This window comes from Xiphias gladius, chromosome 20 (genome assembly GCF_016859285.1).
Source record: "Xiphias gladius isolate SHS-SW01 ecotype Sanya breed wild chromosome 20, ASM1685928v1, whole genome shotgun sequence".
Taxonomy (NCBI): Eukaryota; Metazoa; Chordata; class Actinopteri; order Istiophoriformes; family Xiphiidae; genus Xiphias; species Xiphias gladius.
Window position 1 is genome coordinate 1281741 of NC_053419.1, and position 16215 is coordinate 1297955.

Below are 16215 nucleotides of genomic sequence, written 5' to 3' on the forward strand. Positions count from 1 at the left end.
AAGGGACATACAAAAGAAGGATCTCAGGATCTCTGTGACAAAGATCCACAAAAAGTCATCCCCTGCAAGTAAACACTGTATTTCCTGTCACTTTTTTTTGTTGTTTAAAAAAAATCTTTTTTGGCACTACAAAGCTTTCAAACACATCTCAACTTAATTTGTATAAAATAACAAATTTTGAACCCTAACTTTATGAAAAATCACAATGTCTTGTTTTTCTATTTCTACACATTAAATACAGAAGATGCAACAAGTGAGTGTGGAGGCTTTAGAGACTTAAACACACCTTTGATGGTGCTGTGTTAGGTAACAAAAAGTAATGTTACAAGTTATGGAACTAATTAGTTTTGCTGTTGAGTAATTAGTTAAGTATTGTAATTACTTTTTCAACAAGTAATATGTAATGAGGAACACAAGATAAAACGCAAGTTTCATTTTTAAAGAAACTTGCGCAACAGTGGTCTTTAGTACTTGAACACATGGGTGTAAACAGACAGTCAAGAAGACATGCCAACAATCTCTGGTTTCCGATGGTATTTTTCCAGGAAACGGGAGCAGATTTTGTCAAGAATTTCTGTGAAATATTGATCTCAGTTCTCCATCTAGGGTCAGTATTTGACCCTAGATGGAGCCAAGGAGAGGTAGGCTTTGTACCTGTCCTTTTGATGTGGGCACTCAGAACAAATATAATCATATTTGCATTTAGATTTGGTCAAGCACATTGTACAGCCTAGTCCCTTGAAGCATACTGAAGCCTTAATACATCCCTCAACTTTGCTAGTAAACAAGGTCTTGCTTGATTTGGCTATTTTTTTCTACTCCACAAATTAAAGGGTACATGAACCCAGCCTAATAATCCTGCTTGCACTGCCAGTTTCTGGAGGCTAAATATTCTTTCCACAACACAACCACTGTACTAGTACACTATAAGGCATCACTACAGACTTGAACCTTTCAACTCACAGAGGTCAGTGCAGCAGTACTGTTCCTCTGAGATCTATAATGGAGTTACTCACAATTTAAGCTATTTGGGTTAGGTTTGGGGAATTATTCTCATCTCAAACTGATCATTCCTGTGAATGTAGGCAACTACTGTGTGACTGTTATTGAGAACTTGCAGTAAATTAGAAACCATTTACATCTATCCAGCAATCCATCCATCCATTGCAAATCCATTGCTGTCAAAAAATTATTTGGAGTCGTCTTAACAAAATACATCAGCTTTGATTATATTTCCAAAATAGCTAGAATGTTCTGTATGGGGAATTAAGCTGAAAAAGCAACATACAAATTTTGCAGTTATATGTATGAACTTATTTAGACAGAAAGGCAGAGCAGCCAAAGAAATCCACGCCAATGTTGCGGGGGTAGCCTTCCACCACCTTCAACGCCACAGGGTCAAACTTCCAATAGTGCAGCCCACTCAGGAAGTTGGCATAGCCTGTCAGAGGGTGAGAAAGGCAACTATGGATTTCAAAACAATGAACAGACTTTTACCAGTCACTAGGACAGAGGCAGAGAAATAAATTTTGAAAGTTAAAATGTTGCTTTTCCTGATTAAATTCCTCACCGTATATGTCCCGAAAGGCTGCATCAATATGGCTGGGCACTCCTCCCCACTTACGCACGCTGTGAGGATGGACATTATCGACTTGATTCTCCTGAGGATTGAAGGGCCAGTAAGAAGTGGACTTGAAGAGGTACACTTTCTCAACACTGTCCTCTTCCCACTTCAAAGCTGCTTGGATATCTGTTACAGGAAGACCCAGCCGCTGAACTGAATCCGGTCCTGTTATCTTCCTCTCAGCATCAAAAACCCAGTAGTTGTCACCTGTCACGGTATAAAGATGGAATAAAACCCAAGGTGCACCTAATATTTCATGGACCTTTGTAAATATTTTTTTAGCCATGTCCTAATTTTGGAAAAAACATTTACAACTAAAGAGTTATATATGTTACTACTACAGTGATAATAAGAATAAGGAAAATAAAATTGTAGTTAATATCTTCAGTTTTTTTGCACTATTTGTTATTGAGCCCACTGTTTTTGCAGAGTAGAATTTGCCATTAGTTGGAATAATATGTTATGCTTTGTCTGATGTTTGTTATTTTATCTTCCCTACAGTTAATGTTTTGACACAACCTGATCTGGCTCAAAGAACATTAATGTATTTAAAGAGTGACTTAATAAAATACACCATCTCACAAGTGGGATGCTTTGGCCTTGGTATGATTCAGATGCTATTTAAAATGTCTTTTATAGGGTTAACTGTTGGCTGAAAAGCAGTGTTTTACTGTATCCTCTGGTTGAAAGGTTCCAGTCTGTTGCATCTGTAACCACACCCAACAGTGATGTCATGGTGTACTGACACACCATGGAGTAAGATTTAATATCAAGGCAGCAAGGTGAAAGGTGGTAATTCATTGGGGGCAAAAACAACAAAAACAACTATTTGTTAAGCAGAAATGATTCCAAATGAAAACTGTTGACATCATATTCCGTGAATTATCTCGAGTAACTGGACATTATGTCTGGAAAGACATTGCGCTAGAAATCACAACTTAAAATGACTCACCAAGAGTTATTTGTGCAGCCTTGCAAAATATCGACTTGTACCCTTTATATAGTATAGATGTATAGTTATACTCCAGCAGAGCATGTTTATATAAAATTGGATGGTGGGACGGAACTAATATGAGAGCTTCCTTCATACTGGACTCTCAGTTCTCTCTGTTCCCTCAAAGATAAGTATTGCCAGCACAGTTTGCAAGTGACCCTTTTGCAGAGCCCTGCCCCCCTAGTTACTGTCTATGCTGTCAACTTTTCCACTCGTCCTTGCCACATGTGCAGTTTACAATGATAACAGTGGCAAGTTAACCATTAAAATTATACTGCAATTGTTTTTTAAGTAGTTCCTGATTTCAAACATAAGTAAACAAAAGTAGGCTTCTCATTTCTTTCTGATGACCATAGATTTTGTTGGCTGAAATGACAATTGTCACTAGTAGATTTTATAAGCTTTTATTAGCTAGCTAAGTTAATTGACACTAACTTAGTCGGCTGAGAACTCCAGCTGACTTTTTAATTTTTCCAGCTGAATCATTTTAAAACAAGGACCATGTGTAGGAGTCTTAAATCTGCACTTGATGACCAAATACATGGGGCTAAATATGCATGTCCCAGGCAAAAAATCAGCAACCTCACCACTTTTGCCTTTAACTTTATCATTTTGTATTTTCAGACAATATGTTTAACTTATACAAAAAAGGCTTTGTTGAGAAGGGAAAAAAAATTGATTTTGGGAAGTGGGTAGCAAGTTTGGCCTGGGTTGCTAGAGTTTAAACTCCCCTAAATCCAATAAAAAACAGGACAGAGCCACTAACGTTAACCTTCATGCTGGTGTAGTAGCAAGGCTCCCATTGTGGGTTGTTTCCTTTTTGTAACATAACCTGTTACCCAACGTAATAATAGCTACTGATATGCTTATTGACTTTGGAAGAAATGCTTGGTTACTGCTGTACTTAATAAGTTAGTTAGCTTGACATGCTAATGCTTGTATCTTAAGTTAGAACAGATTTTGGGAACGCATTAAAAAAGTCACCACCCATGCACACTGAGTCTGCATGTGGAGAAATCCAAAGCTTAACAGACCTGCCGTGCCCAGTTAAGGTCAATTCATTCTTTCCATATCAACGCGGGTCTTCGTGGCCATGTGGGTCTGCATGGCCACATGGGTCTGCGTGACATAAATTTCAGTATCTGCCCAAGTCCACAGGGGTCCACGCAGAGACCAAAATTTGAATGTGCTAGAAAAGAAAACTGGACACTTGTTTCCTTGGTCCTATTATTGTTTGCAGTTTTTCAAACTGTTTTCTTCTTCTTAGTCACGTTGAGCCAGATACAACCATAAAAGGAGTGCTTCTTCTTGCTGTCAGGAGGTCACATCATGTTTTCTAATGTGCATGCGCTGAATATGTCAGTGTACGCATTCCCCAGATTGTAGTATATATAGAAGCAGGTGCGCATGCGTGTCCACTGTCCACGTGCAAGTTTGCAGCTGTTTGCGTGTTACCTGGATCACAGCTTTACTTTTACTAAGCTAGAATTGGACAATCACTGTTTGAGGGGAGGGTTTAGCAAATGGTCGGTTGGTCAACAGCACAAATTTCCATGTCAGATTACCCAAACTTCAACTACATGCTAAAGCACTAGATGAATTTGTCTCCGTTCATGAAATTTCAGTCAGTCTTCCGCACATTAAGATCAACTGACATTTCAACTGCTTTTATCTTTTACTCTTCAAATGACAAGATGTTACACATCAACGGACAGTTTCACTGTTTTAATTTCCAATTCTTTATCTGAGAGTTCATCTGCATTAAGTGATTACACTTCAACATCTAAACTCCATTTATTGTGTACTGTACATGTCAACTGACACTTAAAACCCTTTCAGGTCTCAGATCTTCACCTTTGAACAAAAAGAAACCTCTTCAGCTCCTCTGTCACACAACTTACACTGTTCATACATAGTTTACTCCAACTGCTTTCACTCCATTTGGCAATCTGACATTTCAACTGACACTTTCCAGTTTATACACTTGACAATAATATTTTTCAGGACTTCCACTTCTGACACTTTCACATCAATTTTTCACCCAAACTTTGTTGGACAATGCAACTCCTTTCATTGTTCAAACTTCAACTGAATCTTCAACAGCACTTTCACTTCAAATTATACTTCAACTTCACTAATTTTTCACTTACTCACAGTGCTTACATTTAAACAGAAATGTAATCTTCTTTCAGTATTTGTATTTTGAATACCATTTTAAGTAGGACTTCAAATGTTATAGAATTTGAATTATTTCATGTGTTTCAACTGCAAGTTTTCAGTAGCGAGTACACATACATTTACTTCAGAAAATCTAGTCTTTTCAAGTTTGCTTCTATATTATGACTAACCTTGGAAAAACCAGATGTTGCCAGACTTGTCTTCATATGCAGCATCGATGTGGTCAGGAATGCCTCTCCAGTGGCGTGAAGCCAAGGCTGGATAGCCAGCTTGTAACTGCCCATCACGGATACGCCAAACATATCGAGACTTAAAGAAGAACAGTTCTCCCCTGATCATGGACACAGCATCAAAGTTTGTTCTGCAGGCATCCGCCTGGGGCACAATCACATACACAGCAGGGATATTTTTGTCTGTGGACTAACATGCAAAGTTGCAAAATACAGAAGTGGTTGTGGCTTTGAGGTCCATTCCAAATATTATTGTCATACCATTCCAATGTCAATCTCATTGGTCTCCGTCAACTCTGGCGGTGCGTGCCGAGGAGGGCCATACAGATACTGAATACCCCTCTTGTCATCCTCACTCAGCTGCAGAGGGTAGGAGTCGCTGTAGAAAGGACACATCACAGCATCGGGCTCCAGAGAGTGCTGCAGGCCCAGGACATGGCCAAACTCATGAGCTGCTACTTGTAGGAGATCGGTGCCTAAATGGGGAAGCAAAGGATGAACAAGCAGTTCACTGAATTGCAGTTATAAGAATAACCCTTTAAAACCAGGTTTTGCTTATCATAAAACAAGACCTCCATTTACCTCAAAGTGGTGCAAATTTACTCACCCACATTGTTGGCCATTGTCCAATGTTCATCGTAGTCAAAGTGGACTTCTCCCTCTCTGTGTGTCCGGGGGAAAAAGGCATGAGCGAGGATTCCTCCAGGACCATCAAATGGTAAGCTGTCCCCATGCCAGTACCTACACAAGGACTTCTTTTATTGTACACAATCGAATAGCTATTATCACACCTTCTGTATGCTTAGGAATGTTGAAAGTCAAGGTGGCAGAATAAGAGACTAATATAATTTTAAATTGTATCATTTGAACTGCCTGTGTAGTATTTGAGAATGCCCCTCCTACCTGTTCACACTGCTGCCATCCCAGTTACCTACCTAAAAAGTTTATTTTCAAGAAGCATGAATGAAGATTTTTATTGTCTCATTTTTATCTTTTTTGGCTTTTTAAATATTTTCAAACTCTCCAATCATTGTTTTATGGTGACTTTTTTTAATATATTATTTTTTAAATGTTCTATTTTTTGTAGACACTCTAATTTTTTAAACATATAATATATTTTCATTTTTTTGTACTAATCTCTAATCTGTGGACCAAATATGGTTTCATGTACATCCAACAGTAAACTAACCCTTATAAGTGGCTGCTATTCATGAATTGCATTTAAGATTACTCTGTGCAAAAATGGCAAAAAAAAATAAAGCCTATTAAAGCATGTTCCAGCATTTTTGTTCTAATGGAATCTTTGTTTATACTAAATGATTAAAATGTACTTCAAAGAAAATAGTGATCCATGTTATTATGCCACCTGTTGCTGTTGTGTGTTCTGACTGAAAACTTTTTGTTTTTGGGAGACAAATGTTGTCAATGTCCTGGTACCAGAGTTGATCCTGAGATGTGTTTCTGGTGTTTTGGCTGCATTAGTGCATTTTGGATATGAGATTAACTGTTGTGTTGAGCTGCATGTTGGTAAAGAGAACTGTGGGAAGAGGTTTAAAAAAGTGAACTCAGTATTGAGAAATGTGGTTTAGCAATTATAAAAAACGAAAAATTCTGATATGCCTTGTCTTCCAACGGAAGTTTTTTTTATTTTACATGGCTGGTGATTTAATGTTAATTTCTACTGGAGATATTTTTTAGGCTTTTGCAGAATAATATATCAAAATGTAAAGATTTTATTAAAGAATAGACAATGGGGTAGGTGTAGGTTAAATCCTTGTTTGTAATAGGCTACTGTCTGAGCACATGTGATTAATTATGTGATCACTTGAGAGTTGCAATTAAAGGTTCCTCCACATTTTCCTGTAAGTAGGAGGAAGTTACTCGATGAATTGGGCTCATTCTTCACTTTAAACAAAACATTCATTACTCCTCGGTTGGCTCCTCAGTTCATTCTTAGAGGTGTATTCTCTGAAATCTACTGTATCATAGTGTCAAATGGTGGCTATAACCAACCTACTGTGTATTGTGTAGCTTGCTGGTTCTTACCTGTTGAAGTCAATAATGATATCAGCTTTTTCAGTGGTGACCTCTCTGAACCTTAGTGGAGTCACTGCACTCCATACACCGAATGCATCCTGGAAGACACGCTGCACTTTGCCCTCACTCATCTGCCAGGGGAACCGCACAATCCTATTGGAAAACACACACACACACACACACACACACACACACACACACACACACACACACACACACACACACACACACACACACACACCAATTTGCTGTATTGTATTCTGCCAGAATCTATAGGAATATAATTAAGTTTTTGTGAAATCTTTAAATTCCTGGGAATAATTAATATGTGAAACAAACATTAATCTAATATATTTATAGTGTATAGATGTATACATGTAAAAATATGGATGAGATACTGGTCTGAAATCGAAACAAAATCCTGCTCGGACACGTTCTGCTGTTGGTAGATGAGGTACATCTGAGAAATCATATAATAAGGAGAAATGTAGTACCTACCTGACAAGTTTTTATTATTAATTTTGTGAGTAAAAGTGGAGGATTTTTACATTTATCTTTCACTTAAGTCTAAAATTTCAGTTTGATAAAAACGGGCTAAATAATATAAAATATTGGGCACCTCTTTAACAGAAGACATGGAGCTCTTTTCCTGCTTTTCTGATCCCCAAACTACCAACATCTGTGGCAAAATGGTACACCACAGATAATGAAAATGCAAATTTTCCTGGAGAATATGCACTTGGTTGATCGAAACAGAAAATTACAGCATGCTGTAAGTGTGACAGAAGAATTTGTTACAAGTAATTACAATAAAAAGAGAAAGTAAAAAAAGGTATAGTTGTTACAGACAACTCTTACCATGACTTGAGTTTAACTCCAATTCTAATTAAAACTAAAACAAACCAGACACAGTCTTTGTGTTGAAATAGTAAAATGCTGTATATACAGTTAAGTCCATAAGTATTTGGACAGTGACACAGTTTTCATAATTATGCCTCTGTACACCAGCACAATGGATTTGAAACAAAGCCACCAAGGTGAGATTGAAAGTGTAGATTTTAGGCTTTAATTAAAGGGGGTTTAACAAAAAATATTGCATTAACTGTTTAGGGATTACAGCCATTTTTATAAAAAGTCCCTCATTTTCAGAGGCTCAAAAGTAATTTGACAAACCGACATAATTATGAGGATTATTTTTAATATTTGGATGAAAATCCTTTGCAGTCAATGACTGCTTGAAGTCTGTAACCACATCACCAAATGCTGAGTTTCCTCCCTTGAGTTGCTTTGCCAGGCATTTGTTGCAGCCGCCTTCAATTGCTGCTTGTTTATGGGTCTTTCTGCCTTCATTTTTGTCTTCAGTATGTGAAAAGCAGACACAGTTGAGTTGTCGTCAGGTGACCAACATGGCCATTGAAGGATATTCCATTTCTTTGCCTTGAGAAGCTCTTGGGTTGCTTTCGCAGTATGTTTTGGGCCATACATGTCCATGCCATAACACTGCCTCCACCATGTTGGACAGATGATGTGGTGGCTTTGGATCATGAGCCATTCCTTTCCTTCTCCATACTCTTCTCTTCCCATCATTCTGGTACTAGTTAATCTTAGTTTCATCTGTCCGAAGTATCTTGTCCCACAACTGTGAAGGGCCTCTGAAAATTAAGAACTATGTATAAAAATGGCTGTAAATCCTAAATAGTTATTGTGATTTTTTAAATTAAATCTCTTGAATTAAAGCTGAAAGTCTACACTTCAATCACATCTTGATGGCTTTGTTTCAAATCCATTGTGGTGGTTTACAGAGGCAAAATTACAAAAATCTGTCACTGTCCAAATACTTATCGACCTAACTGTAATTTTTAACTTTTCAGCAAAGTGGTTATTGAGTTCTGTCCTGTCTCTAGTGGAAGGCTGGTGCTCTGTTTTCATTGAGGGCCATCCTTGTCTGTGTGGTTAATATTGCATTCCTTCCAAATCTATTTCCATAGAGGACTTAACAGCCTGTTGTTCACTAGGAGTTAAAAAAACATCTAATGACTGGGTGAACCAAGCCCTAAAAACATTCAGCTATACACCAATATATAATAAATAATATATAATAAACCGTATATAGATATATACTGCATATATATACAGTATATATTTATGCATATATATACCATTCAGCCACAACATTAAAACCAGTTACCAGTTTTAATGTTGTGATCAGTGTATACTTCAATAGTTTTTTTTTTTATGTTGTTTGTTTTATTTTGTTTTTTGCTGTTAACAATTGTTAAAAGCTGTGAATAAATAAAGGAACAAATTAAAAAAACACACACACAATTACTCTCGTTGCATACCAAAGATGTATACACTTAGGAAAAACAATTTTAAAAAACATGTCAAGGAACTAAAAGAAGGAAAAAAGTCCACACAACATATGTTCACACATTGAAGGTATATTGCATAGTCCCAAGCACTCTGCTTATTGATATTTCCATACAAAGTATGTGAAGAAAAAATATATGGAGAAGAGTCTATGGAGAAGAGTTTGTAGGGGCTCCCATCACACAGCTAACAGCAAATAAGATATGTTGTTGTTGTTGGGTTCAAAATGGCAAAAAAATAATCATCAATCAAATTCCTTCCTTCCTTCTCGGAGTTATAACTCAGTCAAATAAGAAGACACATAGACATGATAGACATATTTTTAGATTCAGTGTGACTTACACCTTCCAAGGATATCATTATCTCTTTCATATACATTGGCTTCAGAAAGTATTCAGACCCCTTCACTTCTTGCACACTTTTTGTACTGTAGATTTAAATGTAAATTGATAACGTTGCCACTGAACACTTCTGTAAATGAGATTTCAGTTTTTGATTTTTAATAAATGTGTTAAAAAAATATGTCTTTTCTTTGCCTTTATCAGTTATTTGGAGTAAATTAATGGGGGAAATGGAAATTGTATCCAATTAATATTAAATCTACAATAAAGTGTGCAAAAAGAAAAGGAGTCTAAATACTTTCTGCAGCCATTGTATTTCAGTCCCGTTTTCTCGACATACTGAATTTACTGTGCGATACTTCACTGTGAGGTTTTACAACATTATTTCCATCATAGTTTTCAGGTCTTCATTATATCCTGAGAATAAGACAAAGGTACTTCTCTTAATGTATTGCTGTATTTCATAATAAAAGTCAATCTCACTGGAAACATGTTTTATCAGCAGAATTAAGGTGAATTAGTTCCAACAGGTGCTAGTAGGGACTGTTGCAACATAAAATTAGCATCATAAAGCTTTATAAACCTAAAAACACAATCCATAGATATACAAACAAGGTTGCTTGAGTATTAAAACTGCAAATATCATTCTCAAACTGATTGACTTGTCTTAATATAGGTGCTATGTTAAATAACTGTTTGAGTATCAAACTTTTCTAAAGGTTTATTTCCATCAGTAAAACTGATCAGAACAATATAGTGAACCAATCATGTTTCAAAGGTAATTTCTTGAGAAACATTGTTTATTACAAGTATATTAAAATTTGAAAAATATGTACAATATTTATAATGTAAAATAAAACAGATTGCTTAGTGTTACTGCTGTAAATCTCATTTCAGTGTACACTGCTGAGAATGACTGTTTAAAATGACTTTTAATAACACATTTATGAGCTCAGCTTGTCTGACATCCCTCACTAACTACAAAACATGGTGATGATGGACCTGCAGCTGATTCATTCTCTCTCAAACTCTTCACGTTTCTCAAACTGAGGCAAATGCTGCTTCATTTATCAACAAGCTACCTATGATAATATTTGCTAACTAGACATGTTATTAAATTTAATAATTTATTATATTAAACCATTCTCAAACACTGCTACCAAGCTGTGTTCATAGGAACTCTCGGCTGCTTTCCCCATGATAGTTTTCTTTCTTTTCTCTTTAAGTAGCCAAATTGTTTTTAATGATATGATTGCTTTAAAGTTCACCTTAAGTCCTCGCCATCAGCTTCAGCACAATTAAGGCATTTGGAGACAAACTAATTTTGTCCACTGCACTGCAGGAGTGGACTTAACCGTCAGTTCCTACCAGAGGGGGGCGCCTCTCATAAGCTCTAATATTGTTTTAGATACAAGAAATAGTCTGTCAAACTATTTATTCAACCAACTGTAACAGCTTACTTATCATGCCAATACTGTCAAATTTCCATAATACAGATAAGAGCACTGTTTTAATTCCAGTCTTTTTGAGGGCTCTCCCCATGTTGAGGCCCTGGTAAATGGAAACTTAGTTCCACTTTCCCCCTCACTACAAGACCCCAAGTACGCATACATGGCCTCAGTGTTTAATTTATGATATTGTGTTAAAAGACACTGGTAAGAGAATGGGCTCTCTCTTAAGGTTCAGTTGTGTGGAAGAGAGCAGACACGACACACAATAAGTAATATGAACCTCTTTACCTTCGGTAAGGGATTCCCCTCACACCAAATGGATGGTGAGCTTTTTGTGCTGCTGTGAAAGGAAAAAGCATGAGTCAAAAATTAAAATGAACAGACAGCAGAGTTTGACCACACTGCTCTGCTATGGTGGCTACAGTTAAAATAACCCCCAGGTAGTATAAATTGATGGTCTTGGTATAGGGGATGTAGTGTTTAGGGCTCACTAAATTGCTTACTGTGCAGTCTTGATAAGCTTTATTCATACAGTATACAATAAAACTGGTGTTTGGTCTCTGACATTCTGAATGTGTCCTTGAATAACTATAACTGTCAGTGTAAAATTGTGAGTTGTGGTAGGAGCCCTTGCACTTCTGACAGGTCTACACCAATGAGGGTTTTAGCCATGCGAGCAGCTTAAGAAGAACATTAAGCTCACATGTAACACACACATTGTGTTCTTGCCTCATTTAAATGTTGGTTATCCATTTCATCCATTGGAGCCACCGGCCTTGTTGCCTGTGGTTGACATTACTGCCAGGTTGTGTTCTTACTCCTAAGTTGTCACATATGGAAGCTTGGTGAGGGCCCCTTTGGCATCACTTTTATGCACTGGGTACCCCTTGAGCATCATTTTTCAGTGTGCAGGGAAGTCCAAAAATAGAGCTGTCTCCTAAAAATTTGAGTTTTGTAAACAACTAAACCACAACAGCAAATACGTTTTGTATGAAACCTAATTGTCACTGGTTTTTTACCAACATAATGAAGATATGTTGTTAATTTACGTATTCGGTAAGTCGCAAATATGATGATACTGAACATATCAGTAAAATGTTCACTGGCAACATACTTGTTACCCACCGGAATATCAGATTTTGCTCTACAATATCCATTTGTAGTGACCACTTATTAAACTTAATGGTTATATTTAGGCACTCACAAATTTAGTTGAGGTTAGGGAAAGATTGTTGTCTGGTTTAATACAGAAAAAATTTACAGTGACTTCAAACACATTTATTTATATTTAACTAAAACCTCCATCTTTCCCTAACCAAAGTACTTTTGTTGACTAAACCTAACCACACACAGGACTCTGGGTGCAAACCCTAGTCTCTGTTGTGACAGTCCTGCACTTTCTACATTCACCATCCTCCCCAGGCACCTCCTGGCAACTCTGCTGCCCTTAATAAATGTAGTACTCCATTAATGCTGTACCCTGAATGCTAAAAGGTGACGCTAAAGGGGTACCCAGTGCATTAAAAAGTGATGCCAAATGAGTCCTGACCAAGCCTCCATATGTGAAAACTTTGGGGTGAGAATGTGTTGGTTTGAAGGGGCGCCCAGCTAAGACTAAACCACTAGAACCTGGAACTGAACTGAGGTCTCTACAATGGTGCTTTTTAGCAACAGTAGTATAATAGCGCAGTACTTTGATAAGCGCCTAATTTCTTGTCTAGTGCCATCATCAGGTCAAAATTACCCTTTGTCCAAACCTTTGGTTTAGGACCAGCTACCTGCTAAACTAATGACATTCCCATCAGCCTCAGCTGTACTATGTGCTTACTGCTTATTAATAAGTTTTAGCACTCTAACACACTAGACTAAGATGGTGAATATGGTAAAGATTATACCTGCTAAACAGAAGCAAGTTAGCATTGTCATTGTACACATGTTGCTAAAAGCACCATAATGTACGATGTACGTCCAAGCCCAAGTGGTCTGGGGGCCAAGCATGCAAAGCAGCATGACTCCCAATGTCAGCACGGCCAGGAGCCACCCTATTGTAATTGCCCAGATTTTTATTTTTATTTATTTATTTATATTCTTCCGTTGGTAAAAGTGGTACTGCAGCATACACAGTAAAAGTTATGCAAGTGAAATTTTCAGGCGAGGTATAGAATGGTGCACACTTGTCAGACACCAAAAATGACACATGTCCACCCACAGTTGGACCTATAATCAAGGTAAGGATGTTCTGGCCAGTGAGTCCCACATTGTACATTGCACATTTAAAAACCTTATATGCTCGCTTTCCCTGAATTTAGCTGAATCTCGTGTTATAGGCCATGCCAATTTCCATCTATAATTTTTTGTCGCAATAATTTCAAAATATGTAAAACCTGTTTGTTTTTTTACTCCTCCTACATTTTAAGTCTGATCTGCACAAAACTTTTCTCTCATAATCTATTATCTATTTTGATTATCCAAAAAATATGCACGTTATAAAGGAACAACTTTCCCATAGGTTGCAGTCAAAGCAGGAATTGTTACATGTCTTGGCAATAATCACTCCTATTAACATGAAACGTAGCTCAGTAGTTTCCCATGCTCCACTGAGGCTTTATGCAAAAATTGGCACAAATTGGCCACTAGGTGGCACTTTTGTTGCAAACTGATGAAATATGCTAAAATTGTTTCTCCAAGGATATAAGTGCACTTAGGATGTAAGTTTGATCTGCATGCATGAAAATTTGCATGTATCATCTATGTACTACCATGATAACAAGTTATTAAAAGAATTTTGATGCTCCAAAAAATGCAAAACTTATAAAGGAAAAACTTGTACTCCTACAAAGCAATGATGTTGAATCTTTACATAGGTCCATTCGACACAAACGTTGGCTCAGTGGTTTGCCTTGCCACATGCAGGATCTGTGCAAAATTTGGCGCATATTGTCCACTAGGTGGCACGTTTACACAAAGTTGAAAAATATGCAAGACCTACTTTACAAACTCAACTTAGGTTGAAGTTCAATCTGCATAAATTGTTGTACATAGCATCTAAGGACCCTCATGACTTTCGGATCACTTACACCAAACCTTAAGGTAAGTTGCAACAGGTCCACTCAACCCCAAATCCAGAGTTTATGCCAGGCTAGGTTAACCACACCTTCTGGAATGCCCACTAGAATATATCCCTCAGAAACATTTCAACCTTGGTGGAATGTTTTCCAATGTCTGTGCTGCTCTCAACCTGAGACTTGCATCACGCCCATGGGCCTGCAGGTCCAACCTGAATCGCCTCATCAGGCCACCAGTTGAGAATTGCGTGGGGGGCTTGGACCCCGTTAATAACTGCCTGCAGACCCAGTTTTATTTGGTTTTTGCTGTTGTTGTTCTTTTAGAATTCTGGGTTTATTGAAAATATTTGAACATGACACTGTATGTCAGATTTTGTCACTCATTCGAGGGGAAAACAAAAACTAAAATTTGCAATAATCGATCTGGCTCTTGAGCTGCTAGATGCTCTACACTGTTCACTGGCTGTTGGTAAATTTGTCTGCCTGTTGTTTGGTGCAGGGCTTAGTTTACAGGGGGTTTATCAGGGTTTTTTCACTCAAAACAGCTGCATGCTGCTGGAAAGCAGTGCTGAGAACACTGACACTGAACCAAAATAGTAAAGTTGGGATGTGAAACAGAAACAATGAGCTGAAAGGCTCTGAACACTCTATAGTGCTGAGGGGAATTGCAGAGTTAGGTGATAGCTTTCTGTTTGTTTACCATTACCAAAAACCCCTATTATATTACACATAGGTTAGTCATTTGATCAATTTTCAATATAAGACTTGTTTGGAGCAATTTTTAGTGTTATAGGTTGGATTTATTTTTAAGATCAGAAAGCATCCTTTCTAAGTGAGTCATATTTGAACTTGCTTTTTTTTAGCAAAATGAATAAATGTATCAGTCAATCAATCTGTAAATATACTTCTGTAAGCTGAATGCATGCATGAGTGGCTTTGGCTACAGTTAATCTACCTTGCTTGTTATGCATTGAGTAGAATGGCAGTTTCACAAAGTTTTTCTTAAAGTCAGTGTTATTCTTGGCAATGGCAAAGAAAGACAACAGTGTTTCCAATCATCCTTGAACTGCCTTCTTTGGAATGCTCTGTGAGAAACAGATACTGTGCATGCTTATTTACACCAGAAAAGAAAAAGAGCACAATCTGTTTTTCAGCCTATCAGAATATTTTTACACACAACACAAGAGTCTGTGTAGTGTAGCAACAGTATGTGTACATTGTCAACACATGCACCCAGACAAACCGGGTACTGCAGTGCTAAATTAATTTAGAACTCTGCTTTTGTCACACTGACCATCATGGTAAACACATAAGTAACAAACTATAATAATAACTAAACAGTGTAGCTTTTAGTTCCAGGATGATTCCACAATTTACGAGGTGGCTACAACTCTGCCTATTTTCCTGCTTTGACCATCTGAATTTACAAACAACCTACACCACAAGCCCTCCTGTGAAGCTAAAATGCAAACACATTTTCTGTGCGTAACTATTAGCTCACCATCTCAACCCACCTCCCTAGATCTCTGGTGTCAGAGATCAATACCAAACTAAAGCGGTCAGCTCTGCTTTGCTCCAATTAAATACACTCAGATAAAATGGATTTGTTTTTCTGGAGGTCATGAGATCCTCAAACCAGATTACAGAGAGGGGCTGTCTATTAACTACAATGGAGAAGGCAAAACGGCCAGATTTTTAGAAGTTGAGTACCACAGAGCTCATTTATCTTGTATTCTAAAATAATCGTAATTTAAATTGAGTTATTTTATAGGAACATTTTCTAAATGTACAGAGAGGTCCACGGTATAATATTCAGTGATCCCAGAAATAGTTCGTGTGAGCAGTGCATTCATGATTACGAGACAGTGACAAAAGCAGTGTTAAACAACTGCATAACTGAATTAGCCAATGTACTTACAAACAGA

The 16215-nt window shown here is 37.4% G+C and overlaps 1 protein-coding gene across 1 annotated transcript in view; it reads right to left on the bottom strand.

Annotated features, from left to right (window-relative positions):
• Positions 1 to 203: 203 nt before the first annotated feature.
• The window catches only part of LOC120806244 (stromelysin-3-like), a 29080-nt gene continuing 13068 nt past the window's right edge, over positions 204 to 16215 (bottom strand). The window contains exons 3-8 of the mRNA XM_040157182.1: positions 7073 to 7216; positions 5634 to 5767; positions 5288 to 5502; positions 4967 to 5171; positions 1571 to 1831; positions 204 to 1441 (exon numbers count right to left, since the gene is read on the bottom strand). Of these exons, the coding sequence (XP_040013116.1) occupies positions 1314 to 1441; positions 1571 to 1831; positions 4967 to 5171; positions 5288 to 5502; positions 5634 to 5767; positions 7073 to 7216 (1087 nt within the window). The 3' untranslated portion in view covers positions 204 to 1313. The remainder of the gene's footprint in view (positions 1442 to 1570; positions 1832 to 4966; positions 5172 to 5287; positions 5503 to 5633; positions 5768 to 7072; positions 7217 to 16215) is intronic.